The sequence below is a fragment of the Pseudophryne corroboree genome, chromosome 5 (genome assembly GCF_028390025.1).
Source record: "Pseudophryne corroboree isolate aPseCor3 chromosome 5, aPseCor3.hap2, whole genome shotgun sequence".
NCBI classification, from domain to species: Eukaryota; Metazoa; Chordata; class Amphibia; order Anura; family Myobatrachidae; genus Pseudophryne; species Pseudophryne corroboree.
In genome coordinates, this window is record NC_086448.1 from 263,217,661 (window position 1) to 263,245,082 (window position 27,422).

Genomic DNA, 27,422 nt, shown 5'->3' on the forward strand with positions numbered 1-27,422 from the left:
TCAAACACCTTTGCTAAGTTCTATAAGGTTGATTACCCTGGATGATGGGGACCTCATGTTTGCTCAATCGGTGCTGCAGAGTCGTCCGCACTCTCCCGCCCGTTCTGGAGCTTTGGTATAGACCCCATGGTCCTTTTGGAGTCCCCAGCATCCTCTAGGACGTAAGATAAAATAGGATTTTGGTACCTACTGGTAAATCCTTTTCTCCTAGTCCGTAGAGGATGCTGGGCGCCCGTCCCAATGCGTACTGTGTCTGCAGTTATTGATTTGGTTGCACTTTGTGGTGTTACTTCTCTGTCAGGTTATTGCTGACATTGTTCTGGCCATGGCATGTGGTTTCTTATTATTGGTTGGGTTGACACACAGGTTGTGTTGCGTATTATCTCAGCATATGGCTGTATGTTTTTCATACCGTGGGCTGGTGTTCTGTTGAAGGCCATGTCTTGCGGTATATTGGTGGTGTGAGCTGGTATAACTCTCACGGTGTTTATATTATAAATTCTTTTCTCGAAATGTCCATCTCTCCTGGGCACAGTTTTCTAACGGAGGTCTGGAGGAGGGGCATAGAGGGAGGAGCCAGTTCACACCCAGTATAAGTCTTTATAGTGTACCCAAGCTCCTGCGGATCCGTCTATACCCCATGGTCCTTTTGGAGTCCCCAGCATCCTCTACGGACTAGGAGAAAAGGATTTACCGGTAGGTACCAAAATCCTATTTTAAGTCCGTTTACCACCTCAGGGGACTGATACCAGTTAAAAAGACTTGCTTGTTCTCTGTTTAACCAGGACCTGTCTGTTGTGAACAGCCTTATACATATCCTAAATGTAATCATACAGAGTCATTGGTAGCTGCATGTGTTTCAGAGTTTTGTGTTTACGTTGCATTTTAGCTATTGGGCTTTTTGGTCTCTCCTGTTCAATCAAGGCCCTTCACTTTGATTTAAAAAAGTGTTAAACTACCTCTCAGGATGCAAGGACAAGATCAGTGAATAAGGAATAGTCGAGGGGATAGATGTTACACTGGTACTTTGTAAACTTGTATTCACTTGTAGTGATCCAGTGATGGTGCTTACAAAGCTACCACTAGCTCCTATTTTCCTCACCCCGCTTCCCTTTTCTTTGTCTAAAGAAAACTTCAGTCCCATAACTGATTTAACGTCAACATGACGTAATCTACCACGCTATGCGCATCACACATCCTTCATTAAAAAATAAAGCTAAAGAAGCATGGGTTTCATTCCCACCATAGCCCTAACTGTGTGGAGTTTGTATATTCTCCCCTTGCTTGTTTGGGGATCCTCCATGTACACTGGTTTCCTCCTACAGTTCAAAAATATACAGGTACTGTAGGTTAATTGGCTCCTGACAAATAAAATAACCCTAGTGCAGCGGTGGCCAACCTGTGGCTCTTGAGCCGCATGAGGCTCTTTCTTTATTCAAATGTGGCTCCCAACACTCTAAATCATGTGACCACAACAGATACAGAAACCGCTGCACTCCAGCCAGATACGCAGCAGCACTACAGGGACTGAAAAATGAAAGAATCGGATACTAGAAGTGAGACACCTACAAACAAACAGGGGACACATTAGGGACTGCTGCAATGGCATGAGTTGATGGGGGGCTGTAGTGATACATGAGGGTGTACTAGAGTGACACATGGCAGAGCTGGCTGGAGAGACACAGGAGGGTACTGGCAGGAGTGACGCAGGAGTGTGCTGGAAGTAGTGACACATGGAACAGCTAGCTGGAGTAATATAGGAGGGTGGTAGCAGTAGTGACACATGGGGGAGCTGGAAGTAGTGACACATGGGGGAGCTGGCTGGAGTGACACATGGGAGACCTGGCTGGAGTGACACAGCAGGGTCTTGGCAGTAGTGACACATGGGAGAGCTGGCTGGAGTGACACGGGGGAGCTAGCTGGAGTGACATAGCAGGGTGCTAGCAGGAGTGACACATGGGGTAGCTGGCTGGAGTGACACAGCAGGGTCTTGGCAGTAGTGACACATGGGAGAGCTGGCTGGAGTGACACGGGGGAGCTAGCTGGAGTGACATAGCAGGGTGCTAGCAGGAGTGACACATGGGGTAGCTGGCTGGAGTGACACAGCAGAGTCTTGGCAGTAGTGACACATGGGAGAGCTGGCTGGAGTGACATGGGGGAGCTGGCTGGAGTGACAAGGGGGTGCTAGCAGGAGTGACACATGGGGTAGCTGGCTGGAGTGAAAGAGGGTGTTGACTGGAGTGACACATGGGGGAGCTGAAGTTTATTATGTGAATCTGGCTTTTTCAATTATTTTATGTGAAAGTGGCTTTTTCAATGGATCTGGCTTAAAATTTTTTATTTTATGTCGTTCCGGCTTTTTCAATGTATTTTATGCCAGGGGTGTGGTCTAGCAGGCACAAGGCCACATTCCATTTTTGCATGTGCGTCATCGGCTCGATGTCGGCTCTTTGACATACCTAACAAGGTTTTTTGGCTCTTTGTCACTGACTGGTTGGCCACCCCTGCCCTAGTGTTTAAGTGCGTGTTTAGTACAGACTAGATGGGCCAAGTGGTTCTTATCCGCCGTCAAATTCTCTGTTTCTAGGGGCTTGATTGAATCGTGCCAGGAATTAGCACCTGATGCTATTTAATTCAGCACGCTGTCATGTCGGGAAGGCTGGTTCTCACGGAGTAGACAGGGTATTTTGCTACGAGAACCATCATTCTCTGTATTAAGTGCCTGGTGCGATGCTGTTTCCACCTTGCAAAGTGCAGAAATCAGCATCACACCAGCACTTCTGTCAGATTTCTGCTCGCACCCCTGGAGGTGTGCAAGAATTGTTCCTCTTGTCGGGTGTCACCGCGCTGAATTGAATAGCACCGGGAGCTAATTCCCGTCGCTATTCAATCCACACTGAATTGAATCGAGCCCTAGGTAAGCACTTTCATTTTAATTTAATTCATGTTAAGAAAAGCATGATTTATAATCATCATCTGATTTAAAGCCCAAACAGGAGTTTTGTCAGTCTGCTAGGTGACAGATGTGTCACCCTTATCTTACTGTTAAATAACTTCAAAGAATAACTTTAAATAACGTGTAACACTTGATGCTCATGAACAGTGTGCATATCCTGCTATTTAAACATACTTTTGAGTTGATGTATCAAGCAGAGAAGAGTGTAGAAGTGGGCCAGTGGAAAAGTTGCTCATGACATCCAATCAGCTGCTACCTATCTCTTTTTATAGAATGTATTTTATAAATGCTGCATCTATGCTGATTGCTTCTCCACAATAGGTCTCTTGGCGCGAAATATTAAATAAAAACCTGTAATAACGAATAACCCTAATGGTAATAAATTACAATCAGCCGCAGAGTGTCAATTATGCCTGTGTAAGCATAACATTATATCTGTCGCCTATTTCAATTAGGAGAAATAACCATGAAAAAAATGCTAAAGGTCATGCCGCGCTATTTATATTAATAATCAGGCTTTGAAAAAGGTAAAGTCACATGTACAAAAATACATTATTCTTTAATAGATACATTGTATCAACCAATAAATATGGTAAAACACAAATCCCATTTAAAATTGCTCCATCAACATAAAACCATGCATGCAATCAAATAACACAAGCTTTTTAAGCTATTTAAATACGGTGGATTCAATTGAAACTCTGGGCTAAACGAGTCCTTTAATTTAATCGCCACACCAAAAGGAACAATAGTTTGTTTAATAACGAATAAATAACCATCTTCCTTCCTTGATATAATTATTTAGCAGCTGTCAAATGAGGTAATTAACCAACCAGTCGCAACTAGATCAATGGTATGGTAGTTCCCAGCAAAGATCAAGCTGCAATATAAGTCTTCCGTAAATATAATAGCAAATCGCCTGTAAGCTGAGACACGCTCACCATCCGTAGTTATGCGGAGACTCCAGCTGAATGCGTGCTGTACTGGAAGGGAGGAGTGCGGCTAGGAGGCATCGGATGTCTCCGTCCTCCAAGATATACGAGCTGCTGCAACTTCCAATTACCTCTAAATGAACAGGATGGCGTCTGGCACTGAAAGCGACGCCTTTGCAGAGATGTCCCCAGTTGGTGGTAGCAATGTCACCGGTGTCCTCTGTCCTGTATCGCGTTTCGTTAGTTTAGGGAGCTTTTTCAAAGAAACCGCTCCCTAAACGAGCGAAATGCGTTAAATGTTGCTGTCCTCAGGGCAGCTGGACTTACCCGCCACACCACCTACCTGATGACGGCACTAGATTTTATCTGTTTAATATAGATATATCTATCTCTACATACACGCACACCGCAGAATAAAGGACACTATGGGGAATACAGATAATAGTGTATTGGGTCTGGGGGAAGTTGGGGCTGTCTGAGGTGGAAGAGGGCACACATATGAACTGAGGTGAAAAGGACAAAGGGCGGGTCCCAGATGAGGGGCCAACCCACAGTAACTAGCAACACACTAGAACTGTGTGAAGGGGCGCTGTGGGGAGGGAAAATGTAGAGCAGACTGAAAGGGGATTATCTCCATCCTGACACCACCCTAGATGGTGTCCACAGTGCTCCTCCGCAACCCTGTACATTGATCATCACACACGCACCCAACACACATAGCTGTTCCAGCCCCTGTGTATACAATAGAGCAGTGTGTTGTGCTATTATTCAGAGTAGAATGGTTAAAATGTAAATGTTCTACAATCGAGAATAATTTTCATTCAGTGTAATACAGGAGAAGATGTGCTCTTTCTCTTTTGGCAGACTGAGTTTCCATACCATTGAACACATTTCAAGTTGTATGGTGTACTTGCTGGAGAGTGAAAGCAATGGTTATATTTAATCTTCTAGAGTCTAGGTTTTCCCTGGTACATGTATCCCCACCCCCGAGTGTACCTCAGATTCAAATGTTACTGTAGTTTGTTAAATGTATCTAAAAAAAATAACAAATGTTCTCCAGATAAGTACAATGGGAATGCCCTTGGTGGTGCCCCCACCACCTTTGGCAGAAACTGTTCACTTCTCTTATGCATTGCACCCCAAACCCCCTTGAATCTTTCCTTCATAGCTGGGGAGGTTTGGGTACAACCTGCTTGCAGGGCATAAGAAACTGCTGGCTATTGGATGGGTGTGGATCATTGGGTCGACACTAACTAGGTCGACGGTCATTAGGTCAACAACTGTTGGTTGACATGCACTAGGTCGACACAGGAAAAAGGTCAACATAGACTAAAGGTCGACATGGGTGTGTATATTGATTTTTTTTTTTTGTTTTGTGTGTGTTTACTCCGTAAAATCAGTGGGTACACCAATTTAGTGCACCGCGTTACCTCGCTTCAGGCAAGGTTACTATTCCTAGTTGTAGTCCATGTGGATCGTAATGTATGAAAAAGTCAAATATTTTTTTTCTAAATTGATGACGACCTTTTCCTGTGTCTACCTTTGTACCATGTCAACCTATTGACTGTCGATCTAACTACATACCCTATTTGATGTCAGTAACTGGTGCTCTGTGGGAGTGTGTGCTTTACATAAACACACCCCCACCAACCTTCGCATTGGGAAAAAAACAACAGGCTTTTATCTTGCTTTTTGCCCGATGATAATTATCAGGCTAACCAATTATAGCCCGTTTTTTGTGTGCGAAAAATTACCTGTTTTTACATAGAAACTTATAGGAATGTCAGAAAGCTTGGATTTGGTTTCGCCTGTCTTAAGCAGGCAAAAAAAAAAATCCCTGATAGGTGCCAGCATGGGGGCTAATAGGATAGTCCAGGGCAAGCCAGTTAGCCCAGTAAATTACTGTGTCTTATTGGATACTGTCCCAAGTGTCCCAAATGTGTGTGTACATTTACTCAAACACACTTTAGGATAGTGGTACTCTGACTTTTTTTTTCTTTTTTTTTTATCACTGCAACCTAAAGTATCAGAATTTTTTTCACGGTACACCTAGGCCAGACGTTTCTTACTGACAAATTTAGAAAGAAATATTAAATGAAGTAAATTGTTTATATGTCATCATTAGGGTCAGTTATGTGGTGGGGGACACACAACTTTGTCAACCTATATTATGATTAGCAGCCACCAGCACTGGTTTTGCCTATTACATTGACTGTAAATAATTTTAATTGGTCCTGGATCACCAATCCAAGGCATTCCTACAAATGTCCTGAGGAACCCCAGGGTGCCACGACACAAAGTTTGAGAATCACTGCTTCAGGAGATACTTTGTAAATATTTACCATACCTCGTATTTAAAGTGTAAGCAATTATGGCTAGCGAGTGCCCCTGTGCTATATGTATCATGACTGACCTATGCCTTTTTAATACAGTATTTCCCTTCCTCGGCTTATGCAAAGTTTTGTGCTATGCTATTTGGTTACTCACACCATTTGCGCCTGTACCTGTGTTATTTGTAATAGTTCATGCAGGACTCGTCCTTGTAGTTGTACCTCACATTGCTATTGTGTGTAATTACATTCATGCATTTAGGTCTATGCTTTATTATACTCGCATGTTAGGAGTACTGATTTCATGCTTGTCTTATCTGTAGGAAAATGGTGCCATCTAATCTGTCACCCCCATAAACAATGGTTACGGCGATGCTTTAGAGCAGTGGTAGACATTGGGCAAACATAATAATTGTCTTCACTTTTTATTTCTTTTAAAAAAAAATTTTTATAAGGCATTGCAAAACACAATAAAAACGGTTTGTGCGGAACAATGTGAACGTATAGACTCATTCTTATATGCCAATACAACAGAAAAATGGCAAATATGTAGCTAACAATGTCGATTGCCTATTGGTTCATATACTTAATATGGTGAATAATTGAACATACAATGAGACCATTTGAAATTTCAGCCAATACTACAAGGCAACATTTGTTGCCTTTGTTGCCAGGAGTATTAAGTGTAACAGACAGTATTACATTCCAGTAGATGATAGAATATTTTATTACGCACAAACTGTGTAACCTTGAGTAGTATTTCAAAAAGAAAAGAATAAAAACAAATCATAAAATAAAAATTCTATTTTACCCATAAATCCTCTATTCCCCCCAATCCCCCTGGAGCACCCCACTCTGCTTCAGAATGCATATTGTAATTAATCAGGTATGATATTGGTCTCAATAGGAGGATCATTGTATATTAGGCGTAGCAAATAACAAGTATGTCTTAACTAAGATGGATTTGCGGTATCATGGCCATAGATAAAGTCACAATATAGCTCTCCCATATTGTAAAAAAAATTTCAACTTTAGATTCCCTATTTAAGCGAACTCCAATCCATCCTAAAGAGATAGAAAAGTTTACATTTGAATAGTGAGAATGTCGGATGAGATGTCTATCCATTCATGTAGTATTGTTTTACGAGCTGCCGCACTAATTGCGAAAAGATGTCTGCCTTCCTTACTAACTCTCATCGAGGATGGATCCATGCCAAAAATTGCCCATTCTGATGTGAATGGAACATAATTTATCAGTGAGGATTCAGCATATAGCTTGACTTGTAGCCAGAACCTCCGTACTAATAGACATGACCAAAAACAATGAAAAAGATCTGCATTTGTTACTCTACATCTGTAGCAGGCAGAAGTAGTGGAACGTCCTATAAGGAAACTCCTGTGCGGAGCCGGGTGGAAGCTGCCGTGAGGTCGGGCGGCTGAGTGACATCCAGCTGCAGCGATACTGTAGCACTGATCTCCTCTGTATGCCCGCCGCCTGTCCCCCCTTCTCCCTGCGACTCACCCCCCTTCTCCCTGCGGCTCGCCCCCCTCTCCTCCTGGGTCCGCATCTCAGTCCGACATCTTTTGATGTCGTACTGAGATGGTCGAAAAGGGGGCCAAAACCTGTTGGTTTTGGCCCCGTTTTCGACACAAGCACGTGGATCTGCAGCTATTCCGCCGATCCACGTGCTTTTAGACAAGTCAAATGCCTCGACTTGTCGAAAAGCATTAAATAGGTTGAATCACGTTTCGACCTTAAAAAGTAGAAAACTGCCATCTTTTCGACAGACGGCAGTTTTCGACACCAATTGAATATACCCCTAAGTACCTACCATTTGGATCCGCTGTGGCATTCAAAATGGTGTATTGTAAGTTTTTTTTTTTTAATGCAAAAGGATAGCTACTCCCCTGACCTTCCTGCAATAATTGGCCGTTATACAGTCCCCCATCCAGGACGCTAGTAGTGCAGCAGTGTCGCCCTCCGCCCAATGAGTCTCCTGTAGGAAGACAATGGGGGTAATTCCAAGTTGATCGCAGCAGGAAATTTTTTAGCAGTTGGGCAAAACCATGTGCACTGCAGGGGGGGCAGATATAACATGTGCAGAGAGAGATAGATTTGGGTGTGGTGTGTTCAATCTGCAATCTAAATTGCAGTGTACAAATAAAGCAGCCAGTATCTACCCTGCACAGAAACAAAATAACCCACCCAAATATAACTCTCTCTGCAAATGTTATATCTGCCCCCCCTGCAGTGCACATGGTTTTGCCCAACTGCTAAAAAATTTCCTGCTGCGATCAACTTGGAATTACCCCAATATCCGGGCAAAATCTCTTAAGATGGGAGAGTCCCATCTTTCTTTGTGCTGGAGAATTAAGTCCTCCGACATTCCACGATAAAAATTTTAATTTATTCTGTAAGGTTTCAGAAGAATTAGTAACTGCTATTGTAGCCAAGTAAACAAAGCGTGCTTTTCCCCATCCGAGCGAGTAGGGAGCACCCTCCTTGCGCTGCTCCTCTGCGTTCAATCTAGATGTGTTTTGAGTCTATCTTGGCCAGGGCCGCATCAAACGATGATTGAAGAGAAACTAATTTTTTATCTAGTTGGGGCATTAATATTTTTGAAATTTCCTGCGCCATCTTTAAGACAGCTGAAGGGCCTTGAGAGCTAGGTCCTGGAGAAGAGGGTCCATCCGAACCATTGTCTGCTGATTCACTAAAAGATGGGGAAGGAGGGGATGGTTTCCCCTGGTTTTGTTTTGGCTTGACCATTTTAGTTGCCCGAAGATTTTGTGCAGGTCCAACAGGAGTAGACCTGCAGAGATTTGTCCATACCCTGACACAGTATTGAGTAGGCGTCCACTCTAGGTGGATGTGTACAAGCTAAGAGAAATATTGCATATTTCTGGACTATAACGTGTGATTAATGCATGAGCAACGTCCTCTACAAATTTAAAACATCTCTATAAGGTACATTGATAACACCTAACAAGTGGGAACGTATGTACCATTCAACGTAGTGAATCAATAAAGTATGATCACAAATGAGTGATTCTGTATAATAAGTGTATGGGACACTACACCCAAATTATCTGGGTAGATGCACAAAATACAATAATTTAAAAAATAAATAATACTTAGGTGGTGTGTTCAATAATAGAGCAATATCCCAGAAACACATTTCAGAGGGACATTAGCAATACATTTCAGATGGCCGGTAGAAGTATAATTGTAAGACCAAAATAAGGGAGGATCTACAAATAACCACTAGTTTGCAGCAAGGCACTTCTGGAAAACAGAGTGCAAATTAGCCAGATATTACCAATTGTCAACAATGAAGATAGAATTTTCAGTGGCTATTACCAATAAATGTAAGAAAGAGACACACAACAGTTTAAATCAAAGATTAGATGCTCCACAAGATAGACAATAACAGATGACCTTAGCTGTGTTGGACCGTACAGCTATAATCAGAAGGAGCCCCAGGGAAAAGGTAGGTACAGTCACAGCATCCAAAGTCCACAGCGCGTCTGCTGAAACTGTTCTTCTTACTGCAGGACAACAATCCAACTGCAGTGTGTAATTAAGAAGATAGAGAAGAAAAAAAGAGGGGGGAAAGGGGGCGGGGCAAAGATGAGGGTAATCTGAGGTTGTGGGTGGGAGAAGGGTACCTTGGAGGGGCTGAATAATACACGAGGGAAGGAATCTAGCAAAGGGAAAAAAGGTGAAGAGACAAGGGAATGTTAATAAGAAAGAAGGACACACAGATTTAGTACCAGGAGTTGATTGGGTCACTAGAGAGATCCACAGCATTCCCAGGCTTGACGAATCATCGCAAGTGCAGGGTAGCCCAGCGTCACAGCAGGCAGTTGGAGCTCGGCACCCGGAGATAGTTTCACAGCAAAGCAGTCAGTGCAGACAAACCTTCAGGGGATCCATTATAGTCTGGGGTTGATCTGGAGCATTGAAAGTATTCGCGGCACCCTCACATCTAGCGATGCATCTCAGTTAGAGAGTGGCCCAGCAGTACTATAGGTGGTGAAAGCCTGGATTCCGTAGGGCCATCCACGCCAAGCCTGTTAGGGTGAACCGCCAGCTCAACTGCCGCCGTGACCCCCCTCGCCTGGTGCGTCCCTGCAACCAAATAACCAGCCGCACTAAGCCCCAGACTTGACCGCAGGGGAAACAGGACCTGGGCGATGGAGGGAGCAGGAGTGCAGGACCACCAAAGGAGAGAGCAGCCGCCAGCAAGCGTGCGCCCACAGAGAAACGGTGATCCTCGCTACTGCAGCCCTGCATACAGACCTCCGGCGCGGACTTCCGGAGAGAGTCCTGGAGGATACAAGCACCAGCCTCGGCGATCCGCATCACCGTCCACTCCAGCTTTGTCAGCAACTGATAGGAAGAGGAGAGTCAAGCGGGGGCAGGCACCAGGCTTCACATCAGGGCACCTAACAGTCGCACCGCCTGTACCCGCATGTCGCAGTCAGTGGTCCCAGTAGGAAGAGGGCTTTAGAGTCCAGGTAGGGATATAAGCAGCTGTCTCCCGTTGCTATAGTTCAGGCACTGCACCTCGCTAGGTTTCGCCCCAACGGGATGGCATGCACACAGGCATCCACAATTAGAGGCCGGACTCTAGGGATAATGCAAGCCCCAGACAGAATTATTACATCAGGGGAATCCACTGTACTTTGCCCATCTAATGGTGTAAGAGAAAGTCCCCAAAAAGTCACTGAGGGCAGTGGATGAAGGTGGATTTGAGTATCTCTGTTTGGAGAGGAGATAAAATGCGGCCAATCCAGTTGCCCCGCCCACCGGAAGACCAATTGTCTTCACTTTTATCATGCTTCGTTGAGGAGAAAGTAGATATTTATCCATCTGTGGTTATGAGCAGACTTCTAAGCGTACTTTTTGGTTCTTAAGATACCAGCACCTGGCCGTGCACCTTATGATTTCAGCCTTTCCCCACAATGAAGTTATGCTCTTACCAAGTAAGCCATTCCCTAAAGGTATAGTGTAATAATCTCCTCACCTACATGAATAAGATATACTAGAGGGCTCTATGAGAATAGAACCGGATTATATAAAAGAGGGGTTCACTACGGGTGGCCGGCGGTCGGGCTCCCGGCGACCAGCATCCCGGCGCCGGGAGCCCGACCGCCGGCTTACCGACAGCTTGGCGAGCGCAAATGAGCCCCTTGCGGGCTCGCTGCGCTCGCCACGCTACGGGCACGGTGGCGCGCTACGCGCGCCACACTATTTTATTCTCCCTCTATGGGGGTCGTGGACCCCCACGAGGGAAAATAAGTGTCGGTAAGCCGGCGGTCGGGCTCCCGGCGCCGGTATACTGAGCGCCGGGAGCCCGACCGCCGGCAAACAGAAGACCACCCATAAAAGAGAATAGGTCTACTGACTAGTGAGTTCTTAATTAAGCAGATACTTTCTATGAGCAGGTTAAAAAAATAAGAGAAATATCTATAAGAAATATATTTCAACACAGGGTGAAGTTAGAGGATAAAAGTGCTCTATGGGGGTTATTCAGAGATGGACGCAGATCTTCCACAGCAAGATCTGCGTCCATCTACTCACATTCTGGGGGCGGCTCCGCGCAGGGCAAGGCCGCCCAGCAATGTGTGGTGCTGCCCCGCGATGTAGTCACAATTTAATTGTGAATGCATCGATTAAATGTGGCCCCATGGTGAAGGGACATGATGGACGCGCCCGCTGCATACAGACGCGCAGCTGTATCCAGGTCTGCAAAAGACACTTAAAAAATTATTACTAGTAATTTTTTGCCTCTATATAAAGTTAACTGTATTTGGCAAAAATAAAACACCTTTGTATGTACTGGAAAGCAAACTCTTTAGAGTAAGGAAATTAATGGAGGAGTAGGCTAACCTAGGGCTTGACAAATTTCTAAAATCTAGTAGCCAAGATGAAAGTGTAGGAGCCAGAATGCCCCCCCCCCCCGACACACACACACACACAAAAAGAAAAATAACTGAACCCCCCCCCCCCCCGACACACACACACACACTTCACCCTGATCTCCATTGCCACACAAGTCCAGGCAAAACTACCCTTCCGCAGCCACACTTAAGGCAAACCATTCCCCCACACTGGCCACATCACTACCCCCTCTGGAGCCGCAATCCCCAGCTACACATTGACCCTCTTATCAGAGAACTCTATGCAGCCAGAGTTTGGAGACAGCAGACAGGGCAGGCTGGGACGGACAGGCGCATCAGTCGGCGCAGACCGGGACGGACACTCAGCTCATGCAGTCCTGTGCATGAAATGGCTGCTGCAATACAGGCATGCCCATGAATCATGAATCTCCACTGGGGCTGAAGAGGATCTGCTTCCTCCCTCCATAATCTGGTAGCCAGACCGCAAAATCTAGGGGCCATGGTGACTTGGGATTTCAGCAAATTTTCCTGGGTGATCCTGGGATTTATCGAGCCCTGGCCTTACCATAGTTTGGGATTACAGCTTGTTTGATGGAAGGTTTTACAAGCAGAGTGAGAGATAACGTCAGCCACAAACAAAGTTTTTGTTTTTAGAATGACTGATAAGTTTACCACCAAAGATGTTGATTGTCGCACCTTCTCATACAGAACAGGTTGAAGGACAGTGGCTCTATAATGATCTGCCATCTGTGACTGTATCTTTTGTTTTTTTTATGTTTTATGGAAGTAATCTATGGTGCATATAGCAATATATCAAGTATTAAGTAGTGTATTATGTGAGTAATTAAATATAAGGTTGAAGATATAAATAGAGATACACTTTGATATATTGAATGAACTATCTAGGGAGGTGGCTCATGACCAGAGGTGTAGCGTGGAGACATGACACCCGGAGCAGGGTCATGTCACGGCTCCCCCACCCACCACTACATGCATACATACACACACACACACACACACACACAGACATACATAAACACACAAATACAGTATACACGGATAGATAGATATACACACACACACACTGTATACACAGACATACATAAACGCATATACTTACACATACTGTATACAAAGATATATATATATACACAAACACACACATACATGTGTACACATTAGCACACAGACATATACGCACACAGACATACACATAAACACACGGTATGCACACAGTAATTCTCAACCAAGAGGCCAGCAGCAGAGCAGCTCCTTGTTCCAGCCTGGAGGGGCGGAGCTTCTATGTAATTGACACACACACATACACAGTGGGGTTTGAAAGTTTGGGCACCGCAGGCAAAAATTCATTTTAATGTGCAAAAAGAAGCCAAGGAAAGATGGAAAAATCTCCAAAAGGCATCAAATTACAGATTAGACATTCTTATAACATGTCAAAAAAAGTTTGATTTTATTTCCATCATTTACACTCTCAAAAGAACAGAAAACAAAAAATGGCGTCTGCAAAAGTTTGGGCACCCTGCAGGGTGTACAAAGGTACACCCTTTGTATCAATGTCCATAGTGCTTCTCTGCATCTTTTGTGTGTGTTACCCTGGTAATGTGATTTACGTTCTCCTCACGGGATTAGTATGAAATGCTGGCGGACAGGATTCCTGACAGCGGGATCACGTCCGTCGTAATGCCGCCAGCAGGGCGACCGCTAGACAGCCCCATGCAGGCTTGCTGCGCTCGCACACAGGTTCTATTCTCCCTCTGTGGTTGTCGTGGACACCCACAGAGGGAGAATAGACTGTGGTGCCGGTATTGCGATGGCGGCATTTCACCGCTACTCGTTATTCCAGCGCCGCCATTGTGACTGCCGGGATCCCGACTAGCTGTATTTTAACCGCTTCCCCTCCTGACAACTCCTGTAAACCGCAATTGCAGATAGTTGCTCTTATGGGAAAATGTTAGTAAGCGAGTTGTGCATTCACTGTATACTTAAAATGTTAATTTCTCAAATCAAATATATTTCTGAGAATGTGAAGCCCTTTAACAATGTTTAATATTATGATCACGCATGATAATTGAGCAATAGATAAAGGTATGGTACTAAGGGAGTGATTCAGTTTGCAAAAACTGTCTGGCAATAACCTAGTCTGTAATAAATAGATCATGGTTATTTGTGTTGACCACTATTTGGTGTCATCCTGCAGAAAGTGGCACTGGTACCTAGGGGGTTTAAAACTGCTCTTTATTTTTGTTGCTCCAGAATTATTTCTGACAGAGTATTAAGTGTGCAAATGGGTGAAGTAAAATAGTTGCACATATGATTCGTGGTTTCAGCTACTTGTCTGATTGTATTAGGTTGACCTATTTTTTTATTTTGCAAAGGGGAAGATGGTGAAATGCTCAGATTTTAGCTTACTAAAGGAGGTCAGGCCATATATTGAGGTCATGAGATTTGGCCATATATTCAGGTCACGAGACGCTTTACATCAACCCAGTGTTGTGAAGGTTTGTGTTTAATGAACAAAACCTTTTTGTGATCACCATTTACATGTTCTGCTGGACAGGTGTTCCAAGAGTTTGCTTGCACTGCAAGTAATCTACATGTCAATTACGCTGCAATCAGATTTAAGCATACCACTGTTCCCACAGTATCCACATTTTTTACATGTACAGTAGTTGAAGCCCTTTTTGTTTTTATATTGTTACAGTCCATTTGCTCTTCTCATTTTACAATCTCTGTTATTTCAGGTGAAATCTGTAAAAACAGGTTCCGTCTTTTGGGCAATATGCTGCTGTTTGTCTTATTTTTACATGGTAAGTACATCCAGCAATGTGTGTGTTTAAAAAATAAAATAAAAAAATTAGTGTATGTTTGCTCTGAACAGAGTGCTAGACTTAAGCCTATTTTATGTTACTATTGCATTGATCTGCTGTAACTGATCTCATTGTTCTTTGCCTGATCAATGGTATGGACATCCTTGGTTGCTAAAACTTTAGCTGCTGAATGTTTTATGCAGAACATGTACATATTGCATGGAATTGTAATAATGCAGTTATGTACCATCATTTGTACCCTAGTTTTTACATTCGTGATATAACTTATGTTGCACCCAATTGTGCTACGTTGACTCATAGAACTGAAAAGGGCCTAATTCAGAAATGGATGCATTGCACATCGTTGATTGTTTGGCCCTCACAGCTCCGTAGCAGAGTCCATGAAATCTGTAACAGAAGGCGCAGTCCCTGGTCTCTGCATTCCCAGAAAAGGGGGCGACACAACCCCATTTTCCAGAATGGAGCCTGGCACTGTCCCTAAGCAGCCGCAGCCTGTCACATTGCAGCGTACATCTCTGACTTAGGCACTTTTTTTTTTAAAAAAATGTTAACTTTCTTTAGTTTTACCACTATGTGTATGATGTCCTTTTTCATATGGTTTAGTATAAGCCCTTGGTTTAATCTGGTTTGTCTCTGTCGCTATGATTTTAATGGTTTATCATTTTAAATGTCGATTTCAACAGAGCACTTGACAAGACGCCTTGCATCAACCCAGTATTGTGAAGGTTCATAATGGTTTTTGTATTGGTTATCACAGAAAGTTATTGCATTCATCAGTTAAACTATAGTTTCCATGATATGATATGATATGGGCTAAGACAAGTTCTTGGCTGAATGTTAAGGAAAGCAGAATTTGTGTTTGCTATTTATGCTGCTTCTCTATCTTTTAGGTGTCGGCCTGGGGTGGCTATGTGTTTATCATCAATCTTATTCCACTTCACGTGTTTGTGTTGCTATTAATGCAGCGTTACAGCAAGAGAGTCTACATAGGTAAGCAGCTTCTTATCCACAATTATAGAACAACTTATTCTCTTCTCAATGCATTTCATAAATACCCTCAATTGATGACCAATAGCTTTCCTTATTGTAGACTGCTTCTGTAGGAAGTCTTGTGTCAGCTGAACAGGTATTTTTCATCAACTAACTGGTTGATACGTTCCTATATTATGAAGTTAAATATATTAAATCCCACTACTAGTAAGTTCAAATGCCATGAGTTTTAGATTTTACACTTCAATAATCTGTCACATTCTTAATTTAAATGGAGTGCAGTTTTCACTTAGTTTCTGATTATATTAAGCTGCAGCGAATACTTCTGGTGATATGTATATATAACACGCATAACTTTCTCCCACTTTATCATTGATCTGCAAACACATTTCTTTTCCTGCAAGTGCTGATGGAGTAGTTTTGTTTTGCTTGCCGTCATTCTGAAATTGCAGTGCACCCAGTTACTCAGTCTCACCAGTCACACTCTGCCACCACTAGCCCACGTTGATAATTCTGTTAATCTCCCCCACCACCAACTACACCTGTACCACGTGGATTCCAGGGTCATGCATGTAGTGTTCATTCTAGCACCATGCACCTTTCAAAACCTGTGCAGTTCCTCTTTCCTGCCTGGGGTGCCGCTCTCTGCTGCCATGCTTCTAGCACAGTCTGCTCTGCAGCTCGGCACTGAGCTGCAGAGCAGACTGTGCTAGAAGCACGGCAGCTGACAGCGACACCTCAGGCAGGAAAGAGGAACTGCATAAGTTTTGAAAGGTGCAGGGTGCTAGAATGAACACTATAGCACGTTTCTACTGTACTTTTTTTGTGCATGTGACTTATCCAAAGTGTAAGTGCCTTACAGGTGTATATATTTACTGCAAAGGAAAATAACTCAATTTAAATGGACACCTTGTCGGTCTCATTCCTGCTACATAACCATCATTGGCTTATTGACTTTCAAAGGCTTGCGTAACCAACAGTGTACTAGATATGCAGCTTCTGTTTGCTAATACACTCTCGCTCACTATGATTCTTAATTATCAAACCATTATTAGTATCTTCTCTTTCATTTGGTGTTTCAGTTTTCAACTTCGCAGGTCAAACGCTTCGCAACTCATCGCTTTACGTACAGATGTGCCCTCTTACATCTTTGCTGTGTGCCCAATAAGTCGTATTACACATAACCCGTGAGTGCCATGTGATTCTGTACCCCCGAGCGTCTCCCCCCGAGAAAATGCGTCTTAGACTCAATGTAATGAAATATGACACACCAGCAGCTTCTGTTGATTAAAATGATATGCAGAATGCCTATATTCTGTGTGATTGCGAATGTATTTGCATACAAAATGCTAGCTTCAGTGTTTTCCTGAACGTGGCATTGCGGATGCGGATACAGCCGCAGTTACAGACAGAATATAGGCATGCCGCATATCATTTTAATCAGTTGAAGCTGCTTGTGCGTATTGCATTACATTGTGTCTAAGACATAGCAAGGATGAAAGAGGACACATCTGTATGTGGACATGTCCCATGTCTAGAAACTAGAGATGAGCGGGTTCGGTTTTACTCTGATCTCAAAACGGCATCTTATTGGCTCACGGATGTCATGTGTTTCGGATAGCCAATAAGAAAAATTAGGATAAAACCGAACTGGCGTTAATTCTGGTGTTAAACCTGAACCCGCTCATCTCTACTAGAAACCTTCATAAACTGACTCGAGAGAGGTTTTGCTCACTTCTGTTTGCAGTCGTCACAATATAATTTTTTTTTTTATATTTAGTACTCACAAATTATAACTTGCTTTTTTCAAACTGGATTTTTTAGTACATATCCTTTGTTAATAAAGAGAAAATTTCCTTTAGCATTAACAGCTTGCTTGTCACAGCACATTAAGTTCATGGATGTCGTAGTAATTTTTCTGCAATTAAGTGTCCCAAGTAAGTGCTGAAATGATCAGGCAGTTTGCTTGAAAAATAGATAGAGCATTTATACGTGGTCAGCTCTAGGTGGTTGCTGTTGTGAGGATCTGAGAGATGATGTGAACTTAATAGCTGTAAGAAAGAGATGATCATTTTCATGTGATTCTCCGTTGTTGAACGTTATGGGAAATAGTTGTCGTGCAGACCATAGGCGTGCGCAGGGGGGGTGCCTGGTGCGCACAGGCACCCCCTAATGTCCGACAATCCGATCTCACATGCCTGATGCAGCGATCGCCGAGCAGGCTGATTACTGTCCCCTCTGTGTTGCACCCTGTCAGGACTGCATTACTGACTGGACGCCTGGGTTAATCAAAGGTGTCACTGCCACCGGCTTTCAAACTCCCGGCTCCACCTCCATGTAGAAAAACTGCGTGATGTGACGTGATGACATCATGCTGCTCACACGCCCACCCATCACACGCCCACCTCTTTCCTTCTATTCTAGCCAACGCCAGCCACTGATGAGGAGCAGCATGCAGCCAGTATTCCTCTTAGGAGGACAAATTCAATACTGGCAGGTGGTCGGCAGCAGCATTGACACGTAACACGTTTTTCCAGCAGTAGCAGTAACTAGTATGTGACTGTCAGTGTCAGTGAGTGACTGCAGCTTGCAGGGGAAAGAGAGGGGGGGGCCAGACCAGGCTGAGGAGGAGCAGTGTAATTGCAGTGAGTGCCATCAGGAGTGTTTGTTTGGTGCACACCACAACATCTGACAATGTTACTGCTTTATTAGGATTGGTACAAGGGTGGATATTTTATATTACGCTGACCGTCAATAGATGGTGCTAGACACGCCTAAAAGGCGGTGCTAGACACACCCCTCCAACAGTGCACCCCCTAATAAAATGTGCTGCGCACGCCTATGGTGCAGACTGATCTTCTTTTCTCTTGCAAAATCTAAAATGCTGAAGCTTGGAAATACTTACGTACATTTCAGTTAGCCTAGCACACTGTTTGGGGCAGTGTTTCTCAAACGGTTTTGAATCACGGTGCCCTAGAGTACCAGAACTTTTTTCACGTCACCCCTAGGCCAAAAGTTTTATATTGAGAAATTTAGAATGAAATATTAAATTAAGTAAATTATGTTTATATGTCATCCTTAGGTTCAATTATGTGGTGGGACAGGATTCACTTCTGTTTGTCCACATATTTTATGATTGACAGCCGCCAACACTGGTTTTGCCTATTACATTGACAATAAATAGTTTGAATTGGTCCCGGACCACCAATAAGAGACACCCCTGCAAGTGCCCCGGGGTGCCACGGCACACAGTTTGAGAACCAACCACTGGTTTGGGGAGAGATGATTATTAGTATTTCTAGCTTTGCCTAAATTGCTGTAATTAAGTTAGTATTTCAGAGCTAAACATGGAAACAAACACATCAGATAACAATAATGGTATTGCATTCATTAGAACTTCTAGTTGGTGGCATATGGGAAGGATATTGGTATGGCTTTATGTGAAATAACTATAATCAGGCTATTTTGAGTTTAGAATGTAGCACAATTCCTGTTATTTTACAGCTGCTAACCAAGTAACTCATGGGGAGATGTACGTATGAAGCAGTGAGAAGAGTGGAGAAGTGAGCCAGTGGAGAAGTTGCCCATGGCAACCATTCAGCTTGATGTAACATTTATCAAGTGCATTCTATAAAATTATAGGAAGCAGCTGGTTGGTTGCCATGGCTCACTTCTCCACTGGCTCACTTCTCCACTCTTATCACTGCGTCATACATCTTCCCCGCTGTTCAATTCATGGATTGTTGATCTCTGAAGTGGTTATGCCGTTGTTGCAATTGAATTTGGGGTTTTACGTTTGGACACATTTTAAGATTCTTTAACGTGTTTAAAAAAAAAAAAAATTCTAAGCATATTTCTCTGACGTCCTAGTGGATGCTGGGGACTCCGTAAGGACCATGGGGAATAGGCGGCTCCGCAGGAGACTGGGCACATCTAAAGAAAGATTTAGGTCTATCTGGTGTGCACTGGCTCCTCCCCCTATGACCCTCCTCCAAGCCTCAGTTAGATTTCTGTGCCCGGCCGAGCTGGATGCACACTAGGGACTCTCCTGAGCTCCTAGAAAGAAAGTATAGTTTAGGTTTTTTATTTTACAGTGAGACCTGCTGGCAACAGGCTCACTGCAGCGAGGGACTAAGGGGAGAAGAAGCGAACCTACCTAAGTGGTGGTAGCTTGGGCTTCTTAGGCTACTGGACACCATTAGCTCCAGAGGGATCGCACACAGGACCCGACCTCGTCGTCCGTTCCCGGAGCCGCGCCGCCGTCCCCCTTACAGAGCCAGAAGCAAGAAGGTCCGGAAAATCGGCGGCTGAAGACTTCTGTCTTCTCCAAGGTAGCGCACAGCACTGCAGCTGTGCGCCATTGCTCCTCATGCACACCACACACTTCGGTCACTGATGGGTGCAGGGCGCTGGGGGGCGCGCGCGCGCCCTGAGCAGCAATGTTAACACCTTGGCTGGCAAAACTGACACCATATATAGCCCCAGAGGCTATATAGGTGTAAATTACCCCTGCCAGAATAACACAAAGCGGGAGAAAGCCTGCCGAAAAAGGGGCGGAGCCATCTCCCTCAGCACACTGGCGCCATTTTCCCTCACAGCTCCGCTGGAGGGATCGCTCCCTGGCTCTCCCCTGCAGTCCTGCACTACAGAAAGGGTAAAAAAGAGAGGGGGGGCACAAATTTAGGCGCAGTATAATATATATATGCAGCTATAAGGGAAAACACTCTTTATAGGTGATATCCCTGTGGTATATAGCGCTCTGGTGTGTGCTGGCATACTCTCCCTCTGTCTCCCCAAAGGGCTTTGTGGGGTCCTGTCCTCTGTCAGAGCATTCCCTGTGTGTGTGCTGTGTGTCGGTACCGCTGTGTCGACATGTATGATGAGGAAAATGATGTGGAGGCAGAGCAAATGCCTGTAAATGCGTTGTCACCCCCTGAGGGGTCGACACCTGTGTGGATGGACTTATGGAAGGAATTACGTGACAGTGTCAGCTCCTTACATAAAAGGTTTGACGACATAGGAGAGCCGGCTACTCAGCTTGTGGCTGTTCCAGCGTCTCAAATGTCATCAGGGGCTTTAAAACGCCCGCTACCTCAGATGGCAGACATAGATGTCGACACGGATACCGACTCCAGTGTCGACGACGATGAGACTAGTGTACCCTCCAATAGGTCCACCCGTTACATGATTGAGGCAGTGAAAAATGTATTACACATTTCTGATAGTACCCCAGGTACCACAAAAAAGGGTATTATGTTCGGTGAGAAAAAACTACCAGTAGTTTTTCCTGCATCTGAGGAATTAAATGAGGTGTGTGAGGAAGCCTGGACTTCCCCCGATAAGAAATTGATAATTTCTAAACGGTTATTGGCAGCGTACCCTTTCCCGCCAGAGGATAGGTCACGTTGGGAAACATCCCCTAGGGTAGATAAAGCGCTTACACGTTTATCAAAACAGGTGGCACTACCGTCTCCGGATACGGCCGCCCTAAAGGATCCTGCTGATAGAAAGCAGGAGGCTACCCTAAAAGCTATATATACACACACGGGCATTATATTGCGACCAGCGATTGCATCAGCATGGATGTGCAGTGCTGCTGCTGCGTGGTCAGATTCCCTGTCGGATAATATTGATACCCTGGATAGGGACACTATTTTGCTGACAGTAGAGTATATAAAAGACGCTGTCTTATACATGCGTGATGCACAGAGGGATATTTGCCGGCTGGCATCAAAAATAAGCGCAATGTCCATTGCCGCCAGAAGGGGGTTATGGACTCGGCAGTGGTCAGGTGATGCCGATTCAAAAAGGCACATGGAAGTTTTGCCTTATAAGGGGGTGGAACTGTTTGGGGATGGTCTTTCAGACCTCGTTTCCACAGCTACGGCTGGGAAATCGACATTTTTGCCACAGGCTACCCCACAGCAGAAGAAGGCACCGTATTATCAAGTACAGTCCTTTCGGCCCCATAAACACAAGAGGGCTCGAGGCGCATCCTTTCTGCCGAGAGGCAAAGGTAGAGGGAAAAAGCTGCAACATACAGCCAGTTCCCAAGAGCAAAAGTCCTCCCCCGCGTCCAGTAAGTCCACAGCATGACGCTGGGGCTTCACAGGCGGATCCGGGTACGGTGGGGGCCCGTCTCAGAAATTTCAGCACACAGTGGGCTCTCTCACAGGTGGATCCCTGGACCCTTCAAGTAGTATCTCAGGGGTACAGGCTGGAATTCGAGACGTCACCCTTCCCCCCCCCCCCCCCCCCCCCCCCGCCGTTTTCTAAAATCTGCCTTACCAGCAACTCCCTCTGCCAGGGAGGCAGTGTTGGTGGCTATCCAAAAACTGTATTCACAGCAAGTGATTGTCAGGGTACCCCTCCTTCAGCAAGGGAAGGGTTACTATTCCACAATGTTTGTGGTACCGAAACCGGACTGTTCGGTGAGACCCATCTTAAATTTAAAATCCTTGAACACTTATATCAAAAGGTTCAAGTTCAAGATGGAATCGCTCAGGGCAATTATTGCGAGCCTGGACGAGGGGGATTACATGGTCTCCCTGGACATCAAGGATGCGTACCTGCATGTCCCCATTTACCCTCCTCACCAGGAGTACCTCAGATTTGTGGTACAGGACTGTCACTATCAGTTCCAGACGCTGCCGTTTGGGTTATCCACGGCACCGAGGGTCTTTACCAAGGTAATGGCCGAAATGATGATACTCCTTCGCAAGAAGGGAATTTTAATTATCCCGTACTTGGACGATCTCCTGATAAAGGCGAGGTCCAAGGAACAGTTGGTAGTGGGGGTAGCACTTTCTCGGGAAGTGCTACAACAGCACGGCTGGATTCTCAATATTCCAAAGTCACAGCTGGTCCCGACGACACGTCTTCTGTTCCTGGGAATGATTCTGGACACAGACCAAAAAAAAAAAAAGTTTTCTTCCAGTGGAAAAAGCCGAGGAGTTGTCATCTCTAGTCAGAGACCTCCTAAAACCGGGACAGGTGTCGGTACATCAATGCACACGAGTCCTGGGAAAAATGGTAGCTTCGTACGAAGCAATTCCATTCGGAAGGTTCCACGCAATGACTTTCCAGTGGGACCTGTTGGACAAATGGTCCGGGTCCCATCTCCAGATGCAACAGCGGATAACCCTGTCGGCAAGGACCAGGGTGTCGCTGCTGTGGTGGCTGCAGAGGGCTCATCTACTAGAGGGCCGCAGATTCGGAATACAGGACTGGGTCCTGGTGACCACGGATGCCAGCCTTCGGGGCTGGGGCGCAGTCACACAGGGAAGAAATTTCCAAGGACTGTGGTCAAATCAGGAGATTTCGCTTCACATAAATATTCTAGAGCTAAGGGCCATTTACAATGCCCTAAGCCAAGCAAGGCCCCTGCTTCAGAACCAGCCGGTACTGATCCAATCAGACAACATCACGGCGGTCGCCCATGTAAACAGGGCGGCACAAGAAGCAGGAGGGCAATGGCAGAAGCCACAGATATTGCGCCAGGTCAAGGGACCCTCAGGCGATCGCTGTGGACACTCTGGTAGCACCGTGGGTGTACCAGTCGGTTTATGGGTTTCCTCCTCTGCCTCTCATTCCCAAGGTACTGAGAATAATACGAAGGCGAGGAGTGAAAACTATACTCGTGGTTCCGGAATGGCCAAGAAGAGCTTGGTACCCGGAACTTCAAGAGATGCTTTCAGAGGACCCTTGGCCTCTGCCGCTCAGACAGGACCTGCTGCAGCAGGGGCCCTGTCTGTTCCAAGACTTAACGCGGCTACGTTTGACGGCATGGCGGTTGAACACCGGATCCTGAAGGAAAAGGGCATTCCGGAGGAAGTCATCCCTACCCTGATCAAAGCCAGGAAGGATTTCACCGCAAAACATTATCACCGCATTTGGCGGAAATATGTTGCTTGGTGTGAGGCCAGGAAGGCCCCAACGGAGGAATTTCAACTGGGTCGATTCCTGCATTTCCTGCAAGCAGGGGTGACGTTGGGCCTCAAATTGGGGTCCATTAAGGTCCAGATTTCGGCCCTGTCGATTTTCTTCGAGAAAGAACTGGCTTCACTGCCTGAAGTTTAGACTTTTGTCAAAGGAGTTCTGCGTATTCAGCCTCCTTTTGTGCCCCCAGTGGCACCTTGGGATCTCAATGTGGTTTTGGAGTTCCTGAAATCACATTGGTTTGAGCCACTTAAGACTGTGGATTTGAAATATCTCACGTGAAAAGTGGTCATGCTGTTGGCCCTGGCTTCGGCCAGGCGTGTGTCAGAATTGGCGGCTTTGTCCTATAAAAGCCCTTATCTGATTTTCCATATGGATAGGGCAGAGTTGAGGACTCGTCCTCGGTTTCTCCCGAAGGTGGTATCAGCGTTTCACTTGAACCAGCCTATTGTGGTGCTTGCGGCTACTAGGAACTTGGAGGATTCCAAGTTACTGGACGTAGTCAGGGCCCTGAAAATTTGTTTCCAGGACGGCTGGAGTCAGGAAAACTGACTCGCTGTTTATCCTGTATGCACCCAACAAACTGGGTGCTCCTGCTTCTAAGCAGACTATCGCGCGCTGGATTTGTAGCACTATTCAGCTGGCGCATTCTGTGGTGGGACTACCGCAGCCTAAATCTGTAAAAGCCCATTCCACAAGGAAGGTGGGCTCATCTTGGGCGGCTGCCCGAGGGGTCTCGGCTTTACAACTTTGCCGAGCTGCTACTTGGTCAGGGGCAAACACGTTTGCAAAATTCTACAAATTTGATACCCTGGCTGAGGAGGACCTGGAGTTCTCTCATTCGGTGTTGCAGAGTCATCCGCACTCTCCCGCCCGTTTGGGAGCTTTGGTATAATCCCCATGGTCCTTACGGAGTCCCCAGCATCCACTAGGACGTCAGAGAAAATAAGAATTTACTCACCGGTAATTCTATTTCTCGTAGTCCGTAGTGGATGCTGGGCGCCCATCCCAAGTGCGGATTGTCTGCAATACTTGTAAATAGTTATTGTTACACAAATCGGGTTGTTATTGCGAGCCATCTGTTCAGAGGCTCCGTTGTTATCATACTGTTAACCGGGGTTCCTATCACGAGTTATACGGTGTGATTGGTGTGACTGGTATGAGTCTTACCCGGGATTCAAAATCCTTCCTTATTGTGTCAGCTCTTCCGGGCACAGTGTCCTAACTGAGGCTTGGAGGAGGGTCATAGGGGGAGGAGCCAGTGCACACCAGATAGACCTAAATCTTTCTTTAGATGTGCCCAGTCTCCTGCGGAGCCGTCTATTCCCCATGGTCCTTACGGAGTCCCCAGCATCCACTACGGACTACGAGAAATAGAATTACCGGTGAGTAAATTCTTATTTTCCGTTACATGATTATGGAAATGTCTGCCCCATTTCATCACTGTGAAGGTAGACCCAGTGTCTCTTAACAGTGCCTACTCCCTTTTAGTAATTTTTGCAAAAGAGAACACGTTTAAAGCAGAAAAAAAAAAATAAAACCCAACAAGTATTTTGACTATCATTATCCTATTGTAGTGTGTGGTATTCTCGTACTGTAAGGAAAATGCCTGATACAAAGCACATCTAATCACCACTAATGAAAGGTGTTCCTGATACGTATTCTGTACTGACCCCCCATATCCATGCAGCTTCCTTACTGAACAGAAACCATTACTTGCTACTGGTAGCCTTTGATAAGCTTCTTCTGAACTACAAAGAAAGCAACATGAGTGTAACCAATTACTTTTTGTAATTAAGAACCAGGGTTGTAAAGCATTTTTGTTATCTTCATTGTTTTTCTTTTTATATATTTCATTAGATGAGATGTAATCCTTCATATTATACTATGTTAAGAAAACAAATGCATCTTAATCTTTTTTTAATTTAAGGATATAGGCTTCATTTAATTTCTCGTGTTCTTTATTGTCCAAGACAAAATTAAAAGAAGAGACATTGTAAAGAGAATGGAAGGCTAAATATACGTGACGTAAAGCTTAGGCTATGCAGTCCCATGCGCTGTTATGGATTCTTGTTATGCTGAAGCTTGCATATAATAACAAATTACTTGGAATATAACAAAATATCTGCACATCTTTGTATTAGGCGTCGCCTAGAAATAAGAGAAAATGCAGATGCACATGCTAAGCATTAAGTACAGTGGCAATCAGTGCAATTAATCGAGGTTCTTAGCATAAATCCCCCAACCCCTCCAAATGTCTTTCCAACCAAATCTGCAATTTAGTCGTTACCATGTCTGACAAAAATGGCAACAGATTCATGAAGCAGTGAAAAGTGTGGAGAAGTGAGTCAGTAGAGAAGTTATCCATGGCAACCAATCAGCTTTAAAGTAACATTTAGAATTTACGTACTATAGAATTATACAGAGCAGCTGATTGGTTGCCATGGGCATTGTCTGCACTGGCTAACTTCTCTGCTCTTATCACTGCTTCATGAATAGATCCTATGGTCTATCATTTGACGACACTAGAACATCAGATGCATGGTTGTGTTAGATGTACTTTCCACCTATTAACTCTCTTCATTGCCCTGAACGTTTATTTTATGTTTCATTTTTTTTTAAAAAAAGCTGTTCAAGTTTTACCTCCTATGTAAACTATACATTTAATGATTTCCTACTGCAGATTATAAGACTGTCTGAAAGTGGAGAACTCATCTTTGTTTATATACCAGTTGATTAGTTACAAACGCATCAGAATAAATTAGCACAAATCCCAAAAGGTCACATATAATGAACAGACCTACAAATGATAATTTACTTTGTTTCCACACTTGCTGTAACTGTATGCAACAAAATACATCATATTACACTTATGTACATGCGAGTCATTTCCAATGATGAATATTGTATTTTGCCACTCTTTCCACAGGATGGCAGCCTAACAATTATTATATAAAAACCTACTTGAGGGAAAATCATTTAACCCAATTTACGATTTAAGATGCAGCCATCTTTAGTAGGTCTTTGTGATGACTTGACAACTGTGAAAACAAACCTCTTCAATTAACCGTAAACTACATTATGCATTCAGATACAGTCTCTTCACTCAAATACAAAAATCCACAGCATGAAATGTGTCTGCAACCGCTACAAAGTTTTCTTGCCTAGGTCTCACAATTTGTTTTTGAAGTGGCTTACAAATCTGATTCTGCTTGTGTTTTCTTGAACTTGTCCGTTGTCAAGCTGGTTTCAAACTGATTCTTAAGCATGATTCCGTGATTGAGAATGCTTTGTCATCACTTGGAGTGGAATTATGATTACACATTTTATTTTGTTAAGGAGTATAAAATGTATTTTACTTTTACCAAACATTGTGATTCTTTAACTGGCAATATGATTAGAGAACCTGTTCTCCTGGACCTACTTCATTAACCGGGGATTAGTGCTAGGGGTGACATTTACGGATTATTAAATCTAATGGGCAGTGCAGTCTCTCCTCAAGATAACTGTATAAAACCACTGT

The 27,422-nt window shown here is 44.5% G+C and overlaps 1 protein-coding gene across 1 annotated transcript in view; it reads left to right on the forward strand.

Annotated features, from left to right (window-relative positions):
* Nucleotides 1-27,422, forward strand: part of STT3B (STT3 oligosaccharyltransferase complex catalytic subunit B) — a 269,436-nt gene that overhangs the window by 139,255 nt on the left and 102,759 nt on the right. The window contains exons 4-5 of the mRNA XM_063922283.1: nt 14,885-14,950; nt 15,862-15,961. Coding sequence (XP_063778353.1) covers nt 14,885-14,950; nt 15,862-15,961 — 166 coding nt within the window. The remainder of the gene's footprint in view (nt 1-14,884; nt 14,951-15,861; nt 15,962-27,422) is intronic.